A 12,734-nucleotide genomic window follows, 5' to 3' on the forward strand; every position below is an offset into this window, starting at 1 on the left:
TTGAAGAGTATTACAAATTATATGACTCAAACTAAAACGTATCCAGAACATTAACTCACTCAATCCTAGGGACTTTTTGCTGCTTTTCAAAATGGGAAAAAATGTATTGAAAATGGTCATGTACATAGATAATTTTATTCACCTATCATTAACATACAAAAACTAAAAACATTAACTTTGATACTAGACGTCTCAGCCTATACTTAGTCTAAAAAAAATGTAATAAATAGGCATGGGGTAAAAGTAACCTGGGTAAACTACGGATATTGTCGGTGTTAGGGTTGAGTGAGTTAATAACAGACCCCCTGACCGTAGCCATTGTTAACTTATAGCCTGACACTAGAATCGTGGCCTTCGTAAAGTTATGGCCTGACACTGACCAAAAAATGACGTCAAAATGCCAGTCTTTTGCCACAAAAGAAAACAAATCGTGAGTTGTATTCAATAGTTCAACCAATGAAATGACTTGTTTCCATGAGCACTACTAACGATAACTCACTAGGCGGTGCAAAAACCAAATAATGACGTCAAACTGCCAGTCCTTTTGGATTTCAGTGTCAGGCTATAACATAACGATGGCTACGGTTAACTTATAGCCTGACACTAGAACCGTCTAAGACTTATAGTTTGACGTCATTTTTTAGGTTTTGTGTAGTTTTTGGTGAGTTGTCGTTAGTAGTGCTCATAGAAACGAGTTATCCCATAGGTTGAACTGTTGAATACAACTCACGATTTGTTTTCTTTTGTGGCCAAATACTTATCTTTTGACGTCGTTTTTTGGTCAGTGTCAGGGTATAAGTTTACGATGGCTACCCTGGAATATGCCTAAGGGGTAACCCACACCGGAGACTGACTCCGACGACCCGGCACTGCCGTCCTCTGCCGTCATCCGGATAAAGACGTCGGGCGCGGACAAAATACTAAGAATAAACAGAAGAGCCGTTAGACCTACCCGTACCAAGCACCCGACGTCTTCTGTCGTTTCCTAGGTGCTTGATATGAGTAGGTCTCGCGGCTCTTCTCTTTATTCTTAGTATTTTGCCATTGCCCGACGCCTTTATCCGGAAGACGGCAGAGGACGGTAGTGCCGGGTCGTCGGAGTTAGTCTCCGGTGTGGGTTAGCCCTGAGTAATCTTTTTTTTTAGAATTAACTTAAGATTCGAAACACAAAAAATGTGAATACAAATATGGCGTGTCTGGGAACTGAGAAGGACCTCCCTGCTCTAGAACATGAAGACCCCGTACAGCTTTGAGTTGACGATTCACCGTCGGCGGGGTTTTGTGTCGGCGCTTCCGTGGATTCGTCAACGACAGATGGCGCAGCGGTTGTTTCCGGTATAGTGATCGTCTTACACGTTTCGCAGCATAAGCCCTTCTCTTTCTCGGTGCACGCTCTTCCAAGACCCACAATCGCTTTGCAGTTGTAAAGGTGAAGGAAATCTCCGTAAGGGCAAGCTAGAAGGGAAAAGAAATGGCTTTGATTTTTTGGAGACGATGAGTGAGCTATAAATAGAAATTGAATAAGATTTGATTATGGGAGCCCCGATAGTTCAGTTGATAGAGCACTAATCTTACAGCGTGGCTCAGCGGTACGGTCTTTGCATCGTACTCGGATGGTACTGAGTTCCATCATCCGCCGCTGCGATGTGTGGCCTTGACCAAGTCACCTCGCCCTAGCTCAATTTGTGACGCCGCACTGCGTCTGACGCCTTGGTTATTCCAGTCTTTCCTTGGAATAGACCCTAGAGACAAATTTCCCCCTATGGGATGAATAAAGGGAAGTTGTTGTTTTTTTTTAATCAATAGATAGAGCACTAATCTCACAATTGAAGGGACCTGGGTCAATCCCAGATACAGTCAATGCAGTTGTTTTTTTTGGAAAAGTTGTTAGTTGTATAAAAAGAACGATTTTTGTGCGACTGGTATTGAACTGCCGGCCATATATATGCAGGTCTGACATCCGAATCCATTTATGGGCCTAATTTAACATTGTTGCAATGGACAATATTTTGCGTCATTTCTTGAGATTTCCATTTCAACAATGAATGAGCCCATCATATGGAATTGAGTTATTGGACCTGGAAATATCTGCACTTTGTGTTGAATGGAATGAAAATTTGGTTCCATTCGGTCTGCTTGGGAAGTAAACAAACATTGCAAAGCGCAATCGGGATTAAAATCCATGGAAATGCGCTATATAAATGTTTATGTCTATTTTATCTATTAAAAAAACACACGTGAACACTTATATAGAGTATAATCCACTAAACGTGCTCAAAGCGCTTTAGAATGGATCTCTAGCCATCAGCAAACAGTTAACATGTTGGACACCTGATAGGAGAAATTACAATTTATTTTTCCAAAAGAGATAATGCTGTTATCGGCCGAGTACACATAATTTTACACATGAGTACGGTGAAAGAATGTGAGTAAAGAACCTTTTCTAAGGACTCAATATGTATCGAGAAGCTAGAGGTGCCTAAATGAGCCAATAAAATGGAGAGAACGATTAACCCTCTCCTTACCAACTATAGGAAAATTGTCACATTCGTTACGATACAACCAACATTTTTCTTATTAAAATTTGTTTTGTACATCATAAAATTTCAAGAAAGGGAACAGTGTGTTGTAGAGCATGGTTTGCTAAAAAAATTATGCATTAGAAGGACTTACTGCTATTGTGTTTGAGTGATGAAAAAATATATTTTTGTGTTAGTTGTGTGGGGAAAATCCTGAAAATTGGTGGTAAGGAGAGAGGTTACTGAGTAAATGTTTCTCATCTATAAGGGAACAACACAAAACAAACGACATATCGGCCTTTGGCCTTTATCAAGTATATATATATATATATATATATATATATATATATATATATATATATATATATATATATATATATATATATTACCTAACCGGAGTTCCATCTCCCTACAGAGGTTGAATGTCATGGAACGCCATTCTTCATGCTCAAGGGCCATTACCGAGCAGTCGATTATCTTTTTGCCAGTTGTTGCTTCCACATTTCCTATCCAGGACTTCCTTGGTTCGCCTCGTGCCTTTCTGCCAGATACTTTTCCCTCTAACGCTGATTTTTGGATGGTGTCGTGTCTCCGAACGTCTCCATAATAAGTCAGTTTTCTCATTTTAACTTCTGCCAAGGCCAAGGACCATTACCGAGCAGTAGATTATCTTTTTTCCAGTTGTTGCCTCCACATTTCCTATCCAGGACTTCCTTGGTTTGCCTCGTATCTTTCTGCCAGCTGCTACTTTTCCTTGACAAAGGCCAAGGGCCGAAACGTCGTTTGTTTTGTGTTGTTCATTCATGAGTCAGATTTACTCCCTTTCTCTTTATCTCCATTTTATTGACTGACTCATTTTGGTACCTCTATTTATTAGTTTTGCTCCTCTTCCCTCAAGCACTGATTTTTGGACAATCGAATTTATACACATATCTTTCGTGTTTACTTGATAAAGGCCAAAGGCTGAAACGTCGTTTGTTTTGTGTTGGTCCCTTATATATATATATATATATATATATATATATATATATATATATATATATATATATATATATATATATATATATATATATATATATATATGAGTCACATTTACTCCCTTTACCTTTCTCTCCAACTCAACTAAATGCCGCTCAGAGCGGGACTCAAACCTTAAACCCTCGTGTTACCTACCGTTATCAGGAGATCTGTTATTCTCGCAGGTCATACAGCACTGCGTGTCGTGGATTTGTTGGAAGTAGCAGTAGTGTTTGCCGAAAGTACTCACAAACGCTGGACAGGTATAGGTGGACCCTATCGAGAAGAGAAGAGTAAAAATATATATTATTAACTTGAGCTTTTATATAGCGCAATATCCACTAAACGTGCTCAAATCGCTTTAAAAGGGGGTCCCTGGCCAACAGAAACCCTAAACATGTGGGATGTGACATGACGCCTGTTAGGCGATATTACAATTTTTTCGGACAGAGACAACGCTGTTAACGGCCAGGTACTCAATTTACATCTGAGTACGGTGAGAGAATGTGAGTAAAGAGCCTTTTCCAAGGACTCAACTATGCGCCGAGCGAGCAAGGCAGGACCTTCCGACCCGAAAGCGGGTGTCATACCACAATACCACATAGCCGCAAATATGTTAAATTTTGAGGAGAAAAAAAAACAGGCATTCATTTTACACCTGAGTACGGTGAGAGAATGCGAGTACATCAAGAGCCTTTTCTAAGAACTTAACTATGCGCCGAGCGAGCAAGGTACTCATTTTACACCTGAGTATGGTGAAGGAATGTGAGTACATCAAGAGCCTTTTCTAAGAACTTAACTATGCGCCGAGCGAGAAATGTACTCATTTTACACCTGAGTATGGTGAGAGAATGTGAGTATAGCAAGAGCTTTTTCGAAGGACTCAACTATGCGCCGAGCGAGCAAGGCAGGACCCTCCGATCCGAAAGCGAGTGTCATACCACTAGACCACATAGCCGCACACACAAGCGGAAGAACGCGTCATACCACAAGACCACATAGCCGCACACACAAGCGGAAGAGCACGTCATACCACAAGACCACATAGCCGCACAGACACGAGGAAGAGCGCGTCATACCACAAGACCACATAGCCGCACACACATTTGAAAGAGCGCGTCATACCACAAGACCACATAGCCGCACACACATACGGAAGAGCTCACTCACCTCTAAAGAGAAAACCAGATCTATCCTGACAGCCTGTGTGAGAGCAGGTTTTACAACAGAAAAAGTTGTACTTGAGTCCGTTCTGGAGCGTGGAACCACAATTGGTGTTCACGCACCCTGGGGCTTTGTCGCCGAAATCACAACCTGCATGCAAACAAAGGGATTTGGATACAAATTTAAAATCAAAAGATTGAGTATTTTTTGTGTTGTTTTTTTATTTGATTTCTTTTTTTTTCTTTCTTTCTTTCTTTTATTCTTTTTTTTCCTGGTTTTGGTTTTGCATTTGTTTTGCTTGTTTCTGTTTTTTTTTTGTTATCATGCTTTAGTTTCTCTTTTTTTTAAAAAAATTTTTTTTTCATTTTTGCTCTTTTTTTGTATTAGATTTGCTTGTTTCTTTTCTTTTTTTTTTTGTTCATTTTATTATTTGTTTTTTTAAATCTGATTTTTTTTTTGGGTTGATGTAATTTTGTTTTCATTTTCATTTTTGTTTTTATTGCTGAAGGGTTGTTTTTTTTATATTTTAGAAGTTTACAAGCGCTTGCAATGTACTCGATTGTGTAAAACCAATAAAATAAAATGCAAAAATAACCTGTATCTTCTGTACTTAATGGTGGTTGTAGTTACTGCAGACGATACGAGGCATTTTGCATTTTATTTTATTGGTTTTCTACGTCAATTTGTGTATTGTTGTGCTGACGAAGGGTTTGTACCCGAAACGTCTATTGTCTGTTTTGTTGTTAGTAAAGTTATACTTTTGACTTATTGCTGATCGCCTCCTAATCTTCGGACTGGGACGCTTTGGCAGCTTCTCTGATTTGTTGAGTGAGTTCTTTCCACTGATGACCTATGGATCTCAGGTGTTCTAAATCCTTTTCCCATCACAGTTCTTGTGTGTCATCGAGGTGCTTGAGGTCTTTATTTAACCCTCTCCTTACCACCCATAGGAAAATCGTCACATTTGTTACGATGCAGCCAACAATTTTCTTATTCTGATTTCATTTCGTTATAGTTCAGAGCTAATTTTTCTAAACAAAATATAGCATATACTTGTTACTATACTGTTTGAAAAATATATTTTTGTGTTAGGTGAGTATGAAGTTTTGGGTAAATATCTGAAAATAGCTGGTAACGAAAGAGTTAACGTAGTGTATAATATGCTTGTTGTGGGTCTGCCTTTGTGTTTGTTATGTCGGCTTGGTGTAAAGAATAACGCCATTGCCTTATTGGCTGGACTATTTCCGTCTCTCCTTAAGATCTTAAAATATGTCCAAATAGTCTCCATCTTGTTTCCAAAATTTGAATCGATAGCGGTGTTTCTTCTCATTTGTGACCCAACGTCTCAAAACGGTATTATGTCGGGATGAACCAGATGAAGTCAAATTTAAGCTAAACAGGTCAAAATTATGAATTACTGGCATTTGGCATTCTAAAATATAACATTAATTCTCCTCAATAAAGCATAGAAACTGAATGTCAGACTGATATTTCTGGCCACATTTTCAATTTTCAGCTACTTAATCATCCCGACTTACTACCATTTAGAGACGAGGTGTCACATTTTATGTACAGCTAATTGTTACTTATTTTGATTGGGAGGTGGATATTTAGATTCCTCATGTTGTAGCAGTAGTAGTAGTAGCGTATGGCTACACCTCCAAATGTATTTCGTCAACCCAGCTTCTAAAGTCTTCCTCCGCCACCTTCAAGTTTAGTTACTAGACAGTGGAGGACGATGTGATCGCTGGTGTCTGGGGCTGCCTGACATTTCTGGCAGGTATCACTCTTTCCAAGTTTCCATCTGCATATATTTGATGCAGTTCTGCCATGTCCAGTAATGAGGCGGTATGAGGAAATCCAGTATTTCCTGGCGTTATTGAAGGATCATCACGTTGCCGTCGTACAGGAGCTTGTGCGCTGCCAATGCCCTGAAGGTGATACCAGCCTAGATCAATTCCTGCTGGAACAGCTGAAGATGAGTAGCCAGACCAAGAATGATCCAAACCGGCGTCCAGACAAGGTTCTTCCTTCTCCTGGACCCACACCTCCAATTCTCATGTTGTAAGTTGTTTTTTTTTTATTTTAATGACAAAACGAGGACATATTTGAAATGTATGCAGACGAACTGTTACACAAAATATAATGATAGCTAATATATCAGGGCATTTTGGACGATTGAGATATATATGGAGGTAAACTGTTTTGACCAAAACGAAATGTGTGTGCGTGTATGTGTATGTATGTATGTATGTATGTATGTATGTATGTATGTATTTATGTATGTATGTATGTATGTATGTATGTATTTATGTATGTATGTATGTATGTATGTATGTATGTATGTATGTATGTCTGTGTGTTTGTAAATGTGCAGATATGTGTATGTGCGTACCTTGTGTACCAGTCTTGTATTTCTGACATGTTCTACAGCATCTCTTATAGACATGTATGTATGTACGTATGTGTGCAATCATGTGTGTGTGTTTGTGTGTATCTATGCATGTGTATGTATGTGTACGTCCATACCTTGTGTACCAGTCTTGTACTTCTGGCATGTTCTACAACATCTCTTATAGACATCCTCTTCATAACAGTAGGCAGCATCCAACTCTGCACACGTTTTCGCTTCCACGATACTTCCTGGTTGATCTTCCAAGAGACATTCCTCTGAAATGAGGAAAATTGCCACCAAATTATAATTCTATGAAATTTTATATCACATTTTATTTTATTCCACCCCTCTCCCTATAAATAGTAACGCGTAGTGATATCATGTTTACAATAATCATTTGTGACGTCAGATTATCAAGCGTAAATTTTACAAAAAATCAGATTCTATAAAAAGAAGGGTAGACGGCAAGAGAGGAAGAGGTAGACCAACAAGAAGCTGGGAACAAGATATATGTGAATGGCTGGGAATGACAACAACTCAAGCAAGTAGACTGGCGGAAAACCGCAATTTGTTTCGCAAGAAAGTTCGGGAAGCAACGTCCTACGCAGGATCAGCTGACTAGAATGAATAAAAAAAGTATCATTTAAATGTTTTTGAAGATGTCTTTTATTCAAATATGACGGAATAGAAATCGATTGAGGGGTAGAATGAAAAATTTCATTCACTCTTGCGTTTTGGAATTCGAACTTTGTTCCCAACGCGTACTCGAATGCTCGTGCAGCGGTTGGGAGGGAAAACGTCCGGAATTCCAAAAAGCAAGAGTGTAAGAATCGTATATTAATCCAGCCCTCTCATTGGAAAATCCTATCATTTCTTAGTAAATACGTAATCGTTGAATAATGCTTTGAACGCGTTGAATAAAAATTTATTCAACGATGGCAGAATATTTTTGCACATTTTATTGGTGTGACATTTGGTGTAAAAGACAGCTGATTGGTAATTATAAATAATCTTTTGGTGCGCATGAATACAAATCCAACGTATTTAGTTTTGGGTCAAATTGTCAATCAAGCGAAAGGAGAAAAACACAAATGATGGCGAATCGACGTATTACAAATACCATACAACTGGTTACGAAATCTCTAATACATCTTATTTGGAGGGGTGGATAGGCGATATTACAATTATTTTCCCGGACAGAGACAACTCTGTTAACGGCCGGATACTCATTTTACACCTGAGTACGGTGAGAGAATATGAGTAAAGAGTCTTTTCCAAGGACTCAACTATGCACCGATGAGCGAAGCTCGAACCCAGAAACGTCCGATCCGAAAGCGACTGTCTTACCACTACACCACTACGCGGATGCGCCATAGTTCTGATAGTTTAAAGCCAGTTACTAAGTTACCATGCGTCATTACGAGGGAAGTGACGTCATGTATTTGAAGACTAAGTTACCATGCGTCATTACGAGGGAAGTGACGTCATGTATGTTGAAGTCAATTGCATTCGGTTATCAGACCTGAAAACATTGTGTCTGGTACTTACCATTCATGGCACATTGTCCTGATGGGGCCGCTGTGCAGGCACCTTCGATGCAGTACTAGAGTCATGGTATGGATGGTGTCGTTGAAAGAATAACAATCACGATATCATCATCATCATCATCATCATCATCATCATCATCATCATCATCATCATCATCATCATCATCATCATCATCATCATCATCATAATATCATCATCATCATCATCATCATCATCATCATCATCATCATCATAATCATCTCATCATCATCATCATCATCATCATCATCATCATCATCATCATCATCATCATCATCATCATCATCATCACATCATCATATCATCATCATCACATTCATCATAATCATCATATCATCATCATCATCATCATCATCATCATCATCATCATCATCATCATCATCATCATCATCATCATCATCATCATCATCATCATCATCATCATCATCATCATCATCATCATCATCATCATCATAATATCATCATCATCATCATCATCATCATCATCATCATCATCATCATCATCATCATCATCATCATCATCATAATATCATCATCATTATCATCATCATCATCATCATCATCATCATCATCATCATCATCATCATTTTCATTATCCTCATCATCATCATCATCATCATCATCATCATCATCATCATCATCATCATCATATATCATCATCATCTCATCATCATCATCATCATCATCATCATCATCATCATCATCACCATCTCATCATCATCATCATCATCATCGTCATCATCATCACCACCAGCACTAGCAGCGTCATCATTTCCATAATAATAATAATAATAATAATAATAATAATAATAATAATAATAATAATAATAATAATAATAATAATAATAATAATAATAATAATAATAATGATAATAATAATAATAATAATAATAATAATAACAATAATAATAATAATAATAATAATAATAATAATAATAATAATAATAATAATAATAATAATAATAATAATAATAATAATAATAATAATAATAATTTACACATCGATCTATCGAAAAACGATAATAATTTCGATAAAGATGTTTATACCCCCACCCCAATATTAACAAAGAAAAAGGGTCCTAACTCCATTGTTTTCCAAAGTATACCGATTTTTAAAAAAAAATTTTTTGGAAGGGGGGGGGGGTTGCCAAAAACGATACCCCTCTGACTTCCTTGAAATACTCATCGGTTTGATAAACAAAAACAATATATAAATAAATAAAATAAAAAATAGAATTCCCTTTGTTTATCCCCGTCAGGGACCACTTGTAAAGCGCTTTGAGCACATTTAGTGGATATTGCTCTATAAAAAAGCTCAATGTTTTTGTTTATATCGATATCGATATGGCGATTTTTGAAATCGATATGATTCGATATTGTCATTCTTATCGATATATCGATATATTGGTACGATATGCCCAACACTGATGAGTCACGTACCTTCCCATTTCCGCAACAAGTTCCTGTGGCTGCCATCAACTGTCGACAAAATCCTGACCCTGGAATGGAACAGAACAGGGAGACACAGACCTGGCTCAGGTCGGGAACGCCGCTGCCCTGTTGGGGAAAAATAAAGAGAATGTACCTGGCTAGTCTTCTTCATAGTCTCATAGTCTGATCCTAGCCTTTGTAAACTCGTGGCCTTGTGACCGTAGCCTTCGTACCTCATAGCCTTTGTAAACTCATAGCGTGGCCGTAGGCCTTCGTATGTCATAGCCTTCGTAAATTCATAGGCTGACCGAAGCCTACTCTTTTGTAAACTCATAACCTGACCATATTATTAGTAAACTCATAGCCTGACCGTAGCCTTCGTACCTCATAGCCTGCCCGTAGCCTTCGTAAAGTCATAGTCTGACCGAAGCCTTCGTAAACTCTTAGCCTGATCGTAGCCTTCCTAAACTCATAGCCTGACCGTAGTCTTCGTAAAGCCATAGTCTGACCGCAGTCTTTGTAAGCTCATAGCCTGACCGAAACCTAAGGTTTCATAAAACTCATAACCTGACCTCTTCGAAAAGTCATAGCCTGACCGTAGCCTTCATAAAGTCCTAGCCTGACCGTAGCCTTCCTACACACATAGCTTTACTGTAGCCTTCGTAAACTCATATCCTGACCGTAACATTCGTAAACTCATAGCCTAACCGTAACATTCGTGAACTCATAGCCTGACCGTAACATTGGTAAACTCATAGCCTGACCGTAACATTCGTAAACTCAAAACCTGACCGTAACATTTGTAAACTCATAGCCTGACCGTAACATTGGTAAACTCATAGCCTGACCGTTACATTCGTAAACTCATAGCCTGACCGTAACATTCGTAAACTCATAGCCTGGTCGTAACATTCGTATACTCGTAGCCTGACCGTAACATTTGTAAACTCATAGCCTGACCGTTACATTCGTAAACTCATAGCCTGACCGTAACATTCGTAAACTCGTAGCCTGACCGTAACATTCGTAAACTCGTAGCCTGGCCGTAACATTCGTAAACTCGTAGCCCGAATGAAACCTTCGTAAACTCATAGCTTGACCGTAACATTCATAAACTCATAGCGACCATCAAAAGAAACCAAATCGTGAGTTGTATTCAAAGTTTCAACCAATGAGATCATAAATTGTCTCCTTGGGCACTACTAATGATAACTCACTTGGTAGTCACGGTGATGATGATGATGATGATGATGATGAGGAGGAGGAGGAGGAGGAGGAGGAGGAGGAAGAGGATGAAGAAGAAGAAGAAGAAGAAGAAGAAGAAGAAGAAGAAGAAGAAGAAGAAGAAGAAGAAGAAGAAGAAGAAGAAGAAGAAGAAGAAGAAGAAGAAGAGAAAAGGAGGAGGAGAAGGAGGAGGAGGAATACGATATTGATAATGACGATGATGACGATGATGATGATGATGATGACGACGACGACGACAACGACGATGACAATGATGATTATCTTGATGATGATGATGAAGACGACGATGATAATGATTATCATCTTAACGATGATGACAGTGCCAGATCTCAAACAACCTACCCTGCAGACAAAAGATTGGACACCAAACAACGCCTGGCACTGTTCCTTGGCATCCAATGGAGCCACCCCTGGCAGGTCAGACCCTGTTTTGCTCGTCAAGCAGATCGTTTTAGAACTACAGAAAACAAGAACAAGAAAATAAACTCAGTATTTACAAAGCTGCTATAAATAGTGTAAATACTAACGAAAGAGTGAAAATGGAGAGGCTACGTATGGGAACAATACAGACAATGGACGTTTCGGGTGCAAACCCTTCTTCAGCACAGCAATACGCAAATTAACATGGAAAACAAATAAAATATAATGCAAAATAATTTGTATAACTACAGACGAATGAGATAATGTGATTGTTGTCAATAAAGCCATCGTCACATTAACTCATTCGTCTGTAGTGTAGGTGCCTGTCTTCGTCTAATAAATTGAAGCTTACAATTCAATACGTATCGTTATGTAGTTTGCTTAGATTAGAGCTTACTGCAAATTATTGTAAAACTCGGTAATGTTCCCTTGCATTAGGTGTCTATAGGAGTCAACAGTTGTGACGTCACTTCCCTCATGATGACGCATAGAAACTGGTTCTAAACTATCAGAACAATGGCGGACGCCATTATCTCCATCACCGCCCTTATGAAATACTTCTCCGACGAGCATAAAAGTGTATCCAGTGGAGAAAAACATTATATATCTGATTATGTTTTGACTTTTATACATTCTGATCACATCATGACATGTGAAAAAGTTCCAACCAGCATAGAGAATAAAAAATACCGATTTTCTTTGTTTTTAACCAAGCTGCTGGTTGTTGGGCGGACGTGACATCAGACTATTGACTATTGGTGTTGGGTGAATTTAACGTATGCCTTACCTTGTTGCTTCCAACTGTCCTATCTTTGCTGAAATTTGGGCAGAGCTGCATTGGGAGAATGAGAAAGGGTTGAGGACATTGCTGGGGCCTTGTGGATAAGATCCGTCGGACATGATGTATCGGTCCAGGGAGTCACAGGCGTTCGTGTCTCCATCGTGCTTGGACCCGAGACTGTAGAAAATAAGATTGA

At 38.7% G+C, this 12,734-nt stretch overlaps 1 protein-coding gene across 4 annotated transcripts in view; it reads right to left on the reverse strand.

Annotated features, from left to right (window-relative positions):
* Window positions 1-1,038: 1,038 nt before the first annotated feature.
* Window positions 1,039-12,734, reverse strand: part of LOC144957245 (uncharacterized) — a 40,498-nt gene continuing 28,802 nt past the window's right edge. For all 4 annotated transcript variants that reach the window (XM_078888323.1, XM_078888325.1, XM_078888324.1 and 1 more), the window contains exons 12-19: window positions 12,545-12,715; window positions 11,680-11,794; window positions 10,102-10,218; window positions 8,644-8,698; window positions 7,230-7,370; window positions 4,707-4,850; window positions 3,693-3,812; window positions 1,039-1,455 (exon numbers count right to left, since the gene is read on the reverse strand). In XM_078888323.1, the coding sequence (XP_078744449.1) occupies window positions 1,148-1,455; window positions 3,693-3,812; window positions 4,707-4,850; window positions 7,230-7,370; window positions 8,644-8,698; window positions 10,102-10,218; window positions 11,680-11,794; window positions 12,545-12,715 (1,171 nt within the window). In that variant the 3' untranslated portion in view covers window positions 1,039-1,147. The remainder of the gene's footprint in view (window positions 1,456-3,692; window positions 3,813-4,706; window positions 4,851-7,229; window positions 7,371-8,643; window positions 8,699-10,101; window positions 10,219-11,679; window positions 11,795-12,544; window positions 12,716-12,734) is intronic.

Source organism: Berghia stephanieae, chromosome 11, assembly GCF_034508935.2.
Source record: "Berghia stephanieae isolate SIO BIC M18660-M18661 chromosome 11, UCSD_Bste_1.3, whole genome shotgun sequence".
NCBI lineage: Eukaryota > Metazoa > Mollusca > Gastropoda > Nudibranchia > Aeolidiidae > Berghia > Berghia stephanieae.